The sequence below is a fragment of the Dendropsophus ebraccatus genome, chromosome 8 (genome assembly GCF_027789765.1).
Source record: "Dendropsophus ebraccatus isolate aDenEbr1 chromosome 8, aDenEbr1.pat, whole genome shotgun sequence".
Taxonomy (NCBI): domain Eukaryota; kingdom Metazoa; phylum Chordata; class Amphibia; order Anura; family Hylidae; genus Dendropsophus; species Dendropsophus ebraccatus.
This window is the reverse complement of record NC_091461.1, coordinates 6,538,605-6,552,862: the sequence shown is the minus strand read 5'-3', so window position 1 is coordinate 6,552,862 and position 14,258 is coordinate 6,538,605. Positions and strand designations below refer to the sequence as shown.

The 14,258-nt window shown below is 46.4% G+C and overlaps 1 protein-coding gene across 1 annotated transcript in view; it reads left to right on the top strand.

The window, feature by feature from the left end:
* The window catches only part of LOC138799015 (pancreatic lipase-related protein 2-like), a 60,707-nt gene extending 47,142 nt beyond the window's left edge, over nucleotides 1-13,565 (top strand). Inside the window, exons 8-15 of the mRNA XM_069979709.1 lie at nucleotides 1,194-1,313; nucleotides 2,628-2,747; nucleotides 4,321-4,439; nucleotides 4,585-4,711; nucleotides 5,392-5,503; nucleotides 6,625-6,792; nucleotides 11,428-11,534; nucleotides 13,275-13,565. Of these exons, the coding sequence (XP_069835810.1) occupies nucleotides 1,194-1,313; nucleotides 2,628-2,747; nucleotides 4,321-4,439; nucleotides 4,585-4,711; nucleotides 5,392-5,503; nucleotides 6,625-6,792; nucleotides 11,428-11,512 (851 nt within the window). The 3' untranslated portion in view covers nucleotides 11,513-11,534; nucleotides 13,275-13,565. The remainder of the gene's footprint in view (nucleotides 1-1,193; nucleotides 1,314-2,627; nucleotides 2,748-4,320; nucleotides 4,440-4,584; nucleotides 4,712-5,391; nucleotides 5,504-6,624; nucleotides 6,793-11,427; nucleotides 11,535-13,274) is intronic.
* The last annotated feature ends 693 nt before the right edge of the window (nucleotides 13,566-14,258 follow it).

The following is a 14,258-nucleotide window of genomic DNA, read 5'->3' as shown; positions in this document are numbered from 1 at the left end:
ACATAGGAGTATAGGAGGAAGATCTCATTAAGAACTCTTGGGGCGTTGCATAGACTGAAAGGCATAACTAAATACTCGAAATGCTTGTCCCGGGTGTTATAAGCTGTCTTCCATTCGTTGCCTTCATGGATCTGTACTCAAGTCCAGTCTCCGATCCACCTATTTTTTGTACAAAGAAGAAGCCAGTGCCTACTGGAGATGCCCTCTTGCGGATTCTCCTTGATGTGAACTGACATGGCCAGAGATTTAGGCACCAAAAGGCTCGGCAGGGGGTTGGTGCCAGACAGGAGATCCATTGGGCAATCCAATGGCCGATAAGAAGGAAGGATCTCAGCCCGGAGAAGAGATAAGGTGGTGCTTGATACCTCCAGACACCAATGATGACCGTCTGGACCCAACGCAAGACTTCGCCCATCTTCTAGTCGAGCGTAGGAGTGTGGCTTTGTAGCCACGGGTGGCCTAGGAGAAGGGTGGACGAAGGACAGGAAAGAATGTAGCAGGTTTATAGGTCCGATAGAATATAGGAATGCTTGAAAGTTCCCCGGTGACAGCTGATACGTCCAGCGGTTTGTCCAGAGTGACTACTGGAATCTGATACCTGGATACCAGAGTAGCGGCCATAAAGTTCCTGGCCGAACCAGAAACTAGGAAAGCAGAACTGGATTCCAGATGGTCCGGAGATCTGGGCTGGCATGGTAGAGAGCAACGTGTTTCCACGACGATCTAGCATCTTCCTTGGGGAGCCCGAGGAAGAAACCAGGTTGGTGTGGAAGACATTGCTCTCCGTTGTTTATGCATTATCGAAAATAAAAAAAAATATTGCATATAGCTGAAGCTCTCTTCCTCTCTTACTGCGTTGTGGCTAAAGAGGTGATCATCACATGTGGGTTGCAAGTTATTTCGCTTTCCAGCTGAAAAGCTGTGATGAGTGTTGGAGGTATAGGATCATGAGCGGGGCTGCGGAATCTATACTATGACTACAATAGCCAGCAGGTTAGTGCCCAGTCTACAGTGTGTTGGATGCCGACTCCACTGACTTGGCATACTACATTGTATAGCGCTCCTTTTTTTTTCGTGTTTGTCTATACGATTGGTTACCATGAGATCCAACCAAACCACAGCGCAGGTAAGGAAGTGTTGTCATGAGACCCATATTAACCTGCCTATGTCTATCCTACTGGTCCTCTATACAGGACTGGATCCTGCTGGGCCGTACTTTTCGGACACCCCCCCTGAGGTGCGACTGGATCCATCTGATGCTCTTCTTGTTGATGCCATTCATACTGACGCAACACCAACTATTCTTCACCTAGGTAACGGAACAACAAAATGACTCCACCAGCAGAATAGTGAGTGCAGCTCTGGAGTATAATACAGGATATAACTCAGGATCAGTACAGGATCAGTAATGTAATTTATGTACACAGTGACCCCACCAGCAGAATAGTGATTACAGCTCTGGAGTATAATATAGGATATAACTCAGGATCAGTAATTTAATGTATTTAAAACGTGACCCTACCAGCAGAATAGTGAGCGCAGCTCTGGAGTATACTGTAACACTGTTAGTAGTGACATACCACAGGAGTCAGTATTGGTGGCAGATGATACTAAACTGTGTAGTTGTGAGTATGGCAGAGGACAGCGTATAGGTACACATGGGCCTAAGATAAGGAAAGCTGGCTTTAGGGTTATGAACTATATAATGTAAAGTACAAATAGACTGTGGGGACCTCAGGAGACATCTACTCTGCTGTTGATTGACATATAACGTCTCTTATGGTCACATGGTACTATGTAACCGATCATAGAGCCAGCCCACAGAGAGCCAACTGGTGGGTGTGGCCTGACACTATTTGCTTGTATCTCCATGGGCTCAGTGAGCTGTGATTGGTAGAGGTTTTTTTTTTAATCATCATGTTTGTTTCTTTGTCATTAAAGGAACATCCCACAGGTAAGATTTTTTTATGACCCCACCACCACCACACTACCACCACCACCACACCCACACTACCACCACCACCACCACACCCACACACCACCACCACCACACCACACCCACACACACCACCACCACACCCACACTACCACCACACCCACACACACACCACCACCACACACACCACCACCACACCCACACTACCACCACACACACACCACCACACCCACACTACCACCACACCCACCCACACACACCACCACACACACCCACACTACCACCACACCCACACTACCACCACCACTCACACACACCACCACCACACCCACACACACCACCACCCCACCCACACACACCACCACCACACACACCAACACCACACACACACACTACCACCACACCCACACACACCACCACCACACCCACACTACCACCACCACCACACCCACACTACCACCACCACCACACCCACACACACCACCACACACACCACCACCACACACACCACCACCACACCCACACTACCACCACCACCACACTCACCACCACCACACCCACACACACACACCACCACCCCACCCACACACACCAACACCACACAAACACACTAGCAGACGACCGGTGTAGAGAGTGAGCCGAGCTCTTCACATATAGTAATTACAATGTTCATTGTACTCAGGTCTCGGAGGATACGGGATGAGTCAGACGGTCGGTCATCTGGATTTCTTTCCAAATGGAGGGAAAAAAATGCCGGGATGTAAGAAGAGTCAACTCATCAGTCATGTGAAACCTGATGACATCATACCAAGTAATTATAGAAATCAATATATTGTCTGTAGATGATGTACAACGACATGGAGGATGGGGGGGGCAACATGGAAGGCCATCAGATGGGATGCCGTGGAGGACATGGGATTATATGAAGGATGTTTGGTGATATGAAGGACGTGGGATGACATTGAGGACACGGCATTGTAGAAAAAATAATAATTCATATGGAGGATGTGGGATGACATGGAGGGTGACGTGAGGTAAAGTTGTATATGGGATGACAAAAGATACTGTTCAAAATCAGGGGTGACATGGAGAATGGGGAATGACATGATATCAGATGACAAGAAGGTCATGGTTGACAAGAAGGACTTAGAAGGACAAGGTAGACCTAGGATGATATGGTGGACATGGGATGATATGAAAGACCTAGGATGATATGGTGGACATGGGATGATATGGGAGACCTAGGATGATATGGTGGACATGGGATGATATGGGAGACCTAGGATGATATGGTGGACATGGGATGATATGGGAGACCTAGGATGATATGGTGGACATGGGATGATATGGGAGACCTAGGATGATATGGTGGACATGGGATGATATGAAAGACCTGGGATGATATGAAAGACCTAGGATGATATGGTGTACATGGGATGATATGGGAGACCTAGGATGATATGGTGGACATGGGATGATATGGGAGACCTAGGATGATATGGTGGACATGGGATGATATGGGAGACCTGGTATTATATGGGATGACATGGGATGATATGGGAGATCTAGGATGACGCGGAGGACATAAGATGATATGGAGGATGTGAGATGAAAAAGAACATGGGAGGTGGAAGAAGTCTAATGACCCAGAGGAGTTTGCGGGATGATAGGATGGATATAGGACACAGAGTATGTGAGATGACTTGGAGTTTCCTACATGGATAACATTTGATGTATGAATACTTTTGTTTTTTCAACTTTTATATCATATTACTGTTAGATTGAGATAATGGGATGACGTTGATTGGATAATATGGGACAAGTAGGATGATATGGAGGCCATGGGATGATATGGGAGACCTAGAATGATATGGAGGACATGGGATCATATGGGAAAACTTGGATGATATGTAGGATATGGGACAACTAGTATGATATGGAGGACATGGAATTATAAGGAGGACATAAGATGATATGGAGGACATGGAATAATATGGAGGACATGGAATAATATGGAGGACATAGGATGATATGGAGGACATGGTATGATGTGGAGGACATGAGATTTTGTGGAGGACATAGGATGATATGGAGGACATGGTATGATGTGGAGGACATGGAATAATATGGAGGACATAGGATGATATGGAGGACATGGGATCATATGGAACAACTAGGATGATATGGAGCATGTGATATGAGAAAGAATGTGGGAAGTAGAAGAAATCTCAGGATGCTAAGGAGGATGTGGGATGACAGGAAAGTAATGGGGCATGGAGGATGTGGAGTCTCCTACATGGATAATATATGTGATAGATGTATAATTCCTTTAATTTTTCCTACCTTTATGTATTATTACAGTTTGTATTTTTTTTTTTTTTAAGCAATCGATGACTTAGCCGCCTGCAATCACTTGAGGAGCTACAAGTATTACACCGAGAGTATCCTCACCCCCGATGGCTTCATTGGATTCCCGAGCTCTTCCTATGACGCCTTTAAAGCAGTAAGTTACAGAAATGTTCAGCCCATATCATCCCCCAGCGGATATAACACAGAGCGCCTACTGGGGTGGAGGAGCCGGATTACTACAGATGATATAATGATGGTGGGTTACCTCTTGTATACAGTAAATGTCTCATTTTCCTCAGGGCAAAGGATTCCCGTGTCCCAATGGCGGCTGCCCAAGCATGGGACACTACGCTGATCAATACCGAGGAATCACCCCCAACACCCAGACATTTTACCTCAACACAGGAGACGCCAAGACATTTTCTCGTGAGATATTTTGTCATTCTTCCTCAAAATCTGTACTTTTTACTGTTAAAGGGCATTCCCATATCTTCTTATATAGTTATACTTGTAGGGATCGTCAAGGTAAATATGTCTTAGCAAACTTGCCTCCTTCTCCAATGAGTCACCTTTCCTATCAGTGAGCACTTTTTTTAGTGTTCAGTTCTTTATTGGTTATTGGTCACCACTAACGTTGAGGTTCGGGTTTGGCAATGTTCTCTGAACCTGAACATTCGGGCTTTGACTCCTAGTGGCTGAAGAAGTTGTGCGCCGCCCTAGAGCTGCCAGAATAACATAGATCCATCCTATGGCCTATGGCTGTATCCATGTTTTCCCGGACTACCTTGGTTGGCATCCAACTTCTTGAACGTTTGACCGTACGGGTTCAGAGGATGTTGCTTAACCTGAAGAGTAGAGCAAGGTTACTCCACATTATTCACCATACTATATAATTTATGATGAAGGAGAAGTTACAGTCTTGCTGGGGGTTTTGGGTCTATCTACATGGGATGGGCTTTTTTGGATTTTCTTCAGATTTGCCTTGTCAAAACAAAGTACTGAACTCTCAGCAGTAAACAAGGATTTCACCCGGATAAATCCCTAAATTTATCTACTGACAAAGTTTGCAAAGACCGATAACTCTACGATTCCTGCTTGTCTCTTAGGCTGGAGATACAAGGTGACCGTCCTCACCGCTGGGAACGCCAATCTTATGGGAAATGTTGCTGTGTCTATACATGGGTCTCATGGAACTATCCCAGACTACATCATATACAAGTACGTAATCACTACACTGCACGACCATTCTGAGGTTGAGGGGTCTCCTGTGATGGGCAGAGTGTGGTGGTCATGCTCTGTTAGTACCTGGACTGACCCACCAGGGCCCCCGTCCTATGATAACGTCTTGTATTTATAGGTATGTAACATATATATCTGATATGTGAAGGGGGATCAGCTCACCGTATAGACTTGTGCAGGGTAGGCAAATTATCCCAGTGGAAGCAGGTGGGTGTGAAGCGGGCCGCGCCCGGCAAATAGGCAATAGTAAACGTAGAAGGTCCACAGCTTCCAAAAAAGTAGATTCTTTATTTCGGCATATAAAAAGTACAAAAGAAGGAATAAAAATGTAGGCCTACATGTTTCGGGGAGAAAACCCCTTGATCACGGCAACGACATTCAAGATGGTTTAGTGAGTATATATGCTCATATCTAAACACGTCACTTGGGGAACGCCCCACAAAGGGGAGGGATTACAAGAGCAGAAACACCTAAGAATACATTAAACAAAATGCATAAACATATATATAGAACAGTACAATGGACTGAATTAGTATAAGTATGATAGATCAGTTTTGAAATTCAGACCTTTGGGTGTTCTGGTCTCAAGACGGAGTATCCAGAAAGCCTCACGCTTGCGGAGGAGGCGGACCCAATCTCCCCCCCATACTCTCTCAATGGGGATAACACATAAGGAGCGGCACTCCCCCTGGTGAGAGTCAAAAGACCAGAACACCCAAAGGTCTGAATTTCATAACTGATCTATCATACTTATACTAATTCAGTCCATTGTACTGTTCTATATATATGTTTATGCATTTTGTTTTATGTATTCTGAGGTGTTTCTGCTCTTGTAATCCCTCCCCTTTGTGGGGCGTTCCCCAAGTGACGTGTTTAGATATGAGCATATATACTCACTAAACCATCTTGAATGTCGTTGCCGTGATCAAGGGGTTTTCTCCCCGAAACATGTAGGCCTACATTTTTATTCCTTCTTTTGTACTTTTTATATGCCGAAATAAAGAATCTACTTTTTTGAAAGCTGTGGACCTTCTACATTTACTATAACATATATATCTCCAGTGATATATTGACAACTTAGCTTTTATTTGCCTTCACAGGGGTCTCATTAAACCGGGTGCAACCTACACAGCTTTCATAGATGCAGCAGTCAACCTTGGATCCATCTCTAAGGTGACATTCGTCTGGCACAGTAAATCACCCAATGTCTTGCACCGCAAACTGGGCACCTCCAATGTGACTGTACAGTTCGGCAAGGACGGAGCAGCGTAAGTGTTGGGGGGGTGGGGGTATACACATTGTGGGGATGTCCGTGGAGAGACCCCTGGGAGTAAACTGACCGCACTTCTAGGGATGGTATGGGGCAGGTGATGGGCAGTGCCCGGTCTCCTCCTCACTGTAGGGATGGTATAGGGCAGGTGATGGGCAGTGCCCGGTCTCCTCCTCACTGTAGGGGTGGTATGGGGGCAGGTGATGGACAGTGCCCGGTCTCCTCCTCACTGTAGGGGTGGTATGGGGGCAGGTGATGGGCAGTGGTCTCCTCCTCACTGTAGGGATGGTATGGGGGCAGGTGATGGGCAGTGCCCGTTCTCCTCCTCACTGTAGGGATGGTATGGGGCAGGTGATGGGCAGTGGTCTCCTCCTCACTGTAGGGATGGTATGGGGGCAGGTGATGGCAGTGCCTGGTCTCCTCCTCACTGTAGGGATGGTATGGGGGCAGGTGATGGCAGTGCCCAGTCTCCTCCTTACTGTAGGGATGGTATGGGGCAGGTGATGGGCAGTGCCCGGTCTCCTCCTCACTGTAGGGATGGTATGGGGGCAGGTGATGGGCAGTGTCTGGTCTCCTCCTCACTAGGGATGGTATGGGGGCAGGTGATGGGCAGTGCCCAGTCTCCTCCTTACTGTAGGGATGGTATGGGGCAGGTGATGGGCAGTGCCCAGTCTCCTCCTCACTGTAGGGATGGTATGGGGCAGGTCATGGGCAGTGCCTGGTCTCCTCCTCACTGTAGGGATGGTATGGGGGCAGGTGATGAGCATTGCCCAGTCTCCTCCTCACTGTAGGGATGGTATGGGGCAGGTCATGGGCAGTGCCTGGTCTCCTCCTCACTGTAGGGATGGTATGGGGCAGGTCATGGGCAGTGCCTGGTCTCCTCCTCACTGTAGGGATGGTATGGGGGCAGGTGATGGGCCCGGTCTCCTCCTCTCTGTAGGGATGGTATGGGGGCAGGTGATGGGCCCGGTCTCCTCCACACTGTAGGGATGGTACGGGGCAGGTGATGGGCAGTGCCCGGTCTCCTCCTCACTGTAGGGATGGTATGGGGGCAGGGGATGGGCAGTGCCCGGTCTCCTCCTCACTGTAGGGATGGTATGGGGCAGGTGATGAGCAGTGCCGGGTCCCCTCCTCCTCACTGTAGGGATGGTATGGGGCAGGTGATGAGCAGTGCCCGTTCTCCTCCTCACTGTAGGGATGGTATGGGGGCAGATGATGGGCAGTTCCCAGTCTCCTCCTCACTGTAGGGATGGTATGGGGCAGCTTTTTCCTCCTCCACACAGTCATATTTCTGAGCTCTACAGGCAGCTCTTTCCTCCTCCACACAGTTCTGTCTCTGAGCTCTACAGGCAGCTCTTTCCTCCTCCGCACAGTTCTGTCTCTGAGCTCTACAGGCAGCTCTTTCCTCCTCCGCACAGTTCTGTCTCTGAGCTCTACAGGCAGCTCTTTCCTCCTCCGCACAGTTCTGTCTCTGAGCTCTACAGGCAGCTCTTTCCTCCTCCGCACAGTTCTGTCTCTGAGCTCTATATGCAGCTCTTTCCTCCTCCACACAGTCCTGTCTCTGAGCTCTACAGGCAGCTCTTTCCTCCTCCACACAGTCCTTTCTCTGAGCTCTACAGGCAGCTCTTTCCTCCTCCGCACAGTTCTGTCTCTGAGCTCTATATGCAGCTCTTTCCTCCTCCACACAGTCCTATTTCTGAGCTCTACAGGCAGCTCTTTCCTACTCCACACAGTTCTGTCTCTGAGCTCTACAGGCAGCTCTTTCCTACTCCACACAGTTCTGTCTCTGAGCTCTACAGGCAGCTCTTTCCTCCTACACACAGTCCTATTTCTGAGCTCTACAGGCAGCTCTTTCCTCCTCCACACAGTCCTGTCTCTGAGCTCTACAGGCAGCTCTTTCCTCCTCCGCACAGTTCTGTCTCTGAGCTCTACAGGCAGCTCTTTCCTCCTCCGCACAGTTCTGTCTCTGAGCTCTATATGCAGCTCTTTCCTCCTCCGCACAGTTCTGTCTCTGAGCTCTACAGGCAGCTCTTTCCTCCTCCACACAGTTCTGTCTCTGAGCTCTACAGGCAGCTCTCTTCTCCCCCTTGGCCTGATGTTTGTCCTGATACATTGTCAGCTGTGAGACCTTACATAGACAGGAGCGGAGTCTCTCCAGATCCCGTCCATTCAGCTGAATTGACCTCCAGTGACTCCAAACAAAATGCAAAAATATCTCAGAAATGATCAGGAGGAGCTGAATGTGTGGTATCCCACAATTAAAGGACAACTCCGGCGGGACCTAAAAAAAAAATAAAACACAGACACACACAGAGATCATACTCACCATCCCTCTGGGGATGATCGGCACTTGAATCCCCCGCCGCTTGCGACTCTGTCGCCTCCGGCCGGTGTCTTTGGGACTCCCTCGCTTCCGGGTCCGTGTGAAGTGAATGAGAGAGAAAAGGCTGCCTTTTCATTGGCTGGAGCGCATCACATGGCTTCCAGCAAGCTCAGCCAATCAGGGCTGAGCAAGCTGGAAGCCATGTGATGTGGTCCAGCCAATGAATAGGCTGCTGGTGATGAAGGTAGCATTTTATGGTTTCACCACTAGGTGTCGGTATTACTTTTATGCACAGTTTCATGCACAGCTGTAGTCACTAAAGGGTTACTGTTGTTTCTGTAACACATGGTCTGTGCTGACCAATAGGAGATACTCTCTCTTTCTCTACCTATCCCTGTTCTCCACACATACACACAGCCCCTGTGGAAGTAGTTAGTTAGCCCAGTTTGAACAGGAAGTGAGTTGAGCAAAGTGTGTTATTAAGTTGGTAAGAGACACGTGTATAAAAAGTTCAGAGACTTTCACTTCTAAGCTTATAACTACAGACACTATGAAGTGCTAGACCTCAACAGGAGGACAAGTCAGAGATCACCCCAGCCCACGTCATGAACCTCTCTGAAAAGTGCAAGACAGTATCCTAGGACAGAGCAACTGAACAGGATAGAGCAAAGCTACTTTACGAAGGTCTATGTACTCTATCTCACAGCGCAGGTAAAACCAGGTCACCCTCGGACACTTGGGTACCCACAGGTAACCAAGACTGGGACTTGTGTCACCCTGATAGGACGGGTACCCTGACACTGCAGGGCAGAAGGTGGTTTAGATAAAACAAAGGCACAAGTATTCTTCTCTTCTCTCAAGTATCCTTCTCTCAAGTTACGGCAGAGCACACTACTACCGTGAGTTGGGGCTCTCAAGACAATCTCCTCTTCTCTGCTCAACACTAAGCTCCACAAGCACCGCTATTCTACCTCAGCACTTAAAGTATCTCCCAGCACAAATCCAGTGAACACAAGTCTGTACATAAGAAGTTATCTATTACCAGCGTATCCTGTATCACAAGAGACTATTAGTAAAACCACTTTATTTATTCTACTGGGACTCAGTGATCATTGCACCAGCACCTACACATCCCGGCTACATATTCCTTGGGATACTCTCCCCTTTTTGAGGGTGGTGGTACCGACAGTCCGGGTGGGTCATCTCCTCACTCTGGACCACTGAGACAAGAGCCCAAGGGACCCATCACAGCCCGGCTCATCACCAACCATTGGGGAACAGTATAGCCAGCCACATAAACTAAAAACAGGTATACCATCACACCTGTGTGCTGAACCAGCACTGGCGTCACCACAGAACCATCACCGGCTAGGCTGTACTGCACTACCAGCCACCATAGAAGTTGCATCACTGCTACCACCTTAGTGTGTGACCGGTAGCATCCTCACCAGTGGTGTACCACAAATGTCACAAATGTATTATGTGGGATGTATGTGGTAGTGATATATTGGTATTATGCAGGATGTATGTGGCAGTGATATATTGGTATTATGCAGGATGTATGTGGCAGTGATATATTGGTATTACGTGGGATGTATGTGGCAGTGATATATTGGTATTAAGTGGGATGTATGTGGCAGTGATATATTGGTATTACGTGGGATGTATGTGGCAGTGATATATTGGTATTATGTGGGCTGTATGTGGTAGTGATATATTGGTATTATGTGGGCTGTATGTGGCAGTGATATATTGGTATTATGTGGGATGTATGTGGCAGTGATATATTGGTATTACGTGGGATGTATGTGGCAGTGATATATTGGTATTATGTGGGATGTATGTGGCAGTGATATATTGGTATTACGTGGGATGTATGTGGCAGTGATATATTGGTATTATGCAGGATGTATGTGGCAGTGATATATTGGTATTACGTGGGATGTATGTGGCAGTGATATATTGGTATTACGTGGGATGTATGTGGCAGTGATATATTGGTATTATGCAGGATGTATGTGGCAGTGATATATTGGTATGTGGGATGTATGTGGTAGTGATATATTGGTATTACGTGGGATGTATGTGGCAGTGATATATTGGTATTATGCAGGATGTATGTGGCAGTGATATATTGGTATTACGTGGGATGTATGTGGCAGTGATATATTGGTATTACGTGGGATGTATGTGGCAGTGATATATTGGTATTATGTGGCTGTATGTGGCAGTGATATATTGGTATTATATTGGATGTATGTGGCAGTGATATATTGGTATTATGTGGTTTTATCTCTGTTCTCTCTACAGGAGATCATTCTGTGACAGTGCGACTGTTCCGGACAAAATTCGCCTGATCCTCAGCCCCTGCTCCTCTACATCACATGGAAAATAATGATAAGATGTAGCAGAGCTGGGTTAGTTACTCATCTCATCTGATATCTGATGTGATCTGTACTTAGAGATATCACTGTGTTATCTGTGCTGTTACATAGGACTGCAGGTGACATCTGCTACATTATCTGTACTCAGAGATATCACTGTGTTATCTGTGGTGTTACATAGGACTGCAGGTGACTACTTCATTATCTGTACTCAGAGATATCACTGTGTTATCTGTGGTGTTACATAGGACTGCAGGTGACAGCTACTACATTATCTGTACTTAGAGATATCACTGTGTTATCTGTGCTGTTACATAGGACTGCAGGTGACATCTGCTACATTATCTGTACTCAGAGATATCACTGTGTTATCTGTGGTGTTACATAGGACTGCTGGTGACAGCTACTACATTATCTGTGCTCAGAGATATCACTGTGTTACCTGTGCTGTTACATAGGACTGCAGGTGACATCTACATTATCTGTACTCAGAGATATCACTGTGTTATCTGTGCTGTTACATAGGACTGCAGGTGACTACTACATTATCTGTACTCAGAGATATCACTGTGTTATCTGTGCTGTTACATAGGACTGCAGGTGACTACTACATTATCTGTACTCAGAGATATCACTGTGTTATCTGTGCTGTTACATAGGACTGCAGGTGACCGCTACATTATCTGTACTCAGAGATATCACTGTGTTATCTGTGCTGTTACATAGGACTGCAGGTGACATCTACATTATCTGTACTCAGAGATATCACTGTGTTATCTGTGGTGTTACATAGGACTGCAGGTGACATCTACTACATTATCTGTACTCAGAGATATCACTGTGTTATCTGTGCTGTTACATAGGACTGCAGGTGACAGCTACATTATCTGTACTCAGAGATATCACTGTGTTATCTGTGGTGTTACATAGGACTGCAGGTGACATCTACTACATTATCTGTACTCAGAGATATCACTGTGTTATATGCGTGTTACATAGGACTGCAGGTGACTACTACATTATCTGTACTTAGAGATATCACTGCGTTATCTGTGTATTACATAGGACTGCAGATGACATCTACTACATTATCTGTACTTAGAGATATCACTGTGTTATCTGTGGTGTTACATAGGACTGCAGGGGACATCTACATTATCTGTACTCAGAGATATCACTGTGTTATCTGTGGTGTTACATAGGACTGCAGTAATTTTTGTCTCATCCAGTATGTTCTGTATGTTCACACGTGGTAAGAGACCGGCTGTTCCGTGACCCGGCGGGGTCAAGGAACGGCCGGTCTCTGAAAAGATCATTGCGGCGAGTACTACAGTACCGGCCAGATGATCTTTATGGCCTCAGAGTTCTGGTGTTGCTGCATCCGTGCGCACCCGCATCAATACTCCCCACATCACACTATGGAGTGAGCTTCCGGATCCGCTCGCTCCATAGTGTGCACAGACATGGTCTTATGCAGGTGTTATTCACTGAATATCGGCCGCAGAAGGCTGACCTTTCAGTTGTGTGAGGCACCGCTAGGGATCTAGGCCGGAGCGTATACCATGTGTATGTATATATGTACTATGCGTATACGCCGTATACGGCCAGGATTCCATAAGCAGCAATGCAATGTATATTCTCGTAATAATCACGGCCGTTTTACAACGGCTGTGATTTTACGAAAATATACGTTGTGTGAACATAGCCTAAATCTGCGTGCATTGTACAGAATATATATACAGTATATAACCCTCTTCCTCTGTGTGTTATTAGGTGTCGGTAGTATACGGTGTACAATGACTATTCTGCTACTTACTGGGAATCCATCATCGGCAGAAACGAAACATCGGCCGTCACTTCTCCACCTCTGTTTCCCTGTGCATTAGGTCTCCGTTCTGTCTTTGTTCTCTTGCTATGACTGCGGTTATATCAGATATACTGAGGGTATTCTATTTGTGTCGGTACAAGCGCCATAACACTCCCCCGGATATGTCAGATATAGTTGGGTCAGGTGTAGTTCATATTGCGCTGTATCTGAGGTATATAACACGTCTTCTATTTTCGGGGGGGGGGGGGGGGGGGGGGGGATGGTTTTTTGCATTTAACAAAATAAAAAATAAAAAAAATGTTGTTTTTATTTTTTATTTCTCATTTTTAAATTTATATATATATATATTATGACAATACCAAAGCAGCATTCTTCCATGTTTACCCTCTGGCCCTCTCCTGAAGGCTGCTATATAACAGTTATACTTACTGTATCCAGGTCCAGTCTCCTGAAGGCTGCTATATAACAGTTATACTTACTGTATCCAGGTCCAGTCTCCTGAAGGCTGCTATATAACAGCTATACTTACTGTATCCAGGTCCAGTCTCCTGAAGGCTGCTATATAACAGTTATACTTACTGTATCCAGGTCCAGTCTCCTGAAGGCTGCTATATAACAGCTATACTTACTGTATCCAGGTCCAGTCTCCTGAAGGCAGCTATTTAACAGCTATACTTACTGTATCCAGGTCCAGTCTCCTGCTATATAACAGCTATACTTACTGTATCCAGGTCCAGTCTCCTGAAGGCTGCTATTTAACAGCTATACTTACTGTATCCAGGTTCAGTCTCCTGAAGGCAGCTATATAACAGCTATACTTACTGTATCCAGGTCCAGTGTCCTGAAGGCAGCTATATAACAGCTATACTTACTGTATCCAGGTCCAGTCTCCTGAAGGCTGCTATATAACAGCTATACTTACTGTATCC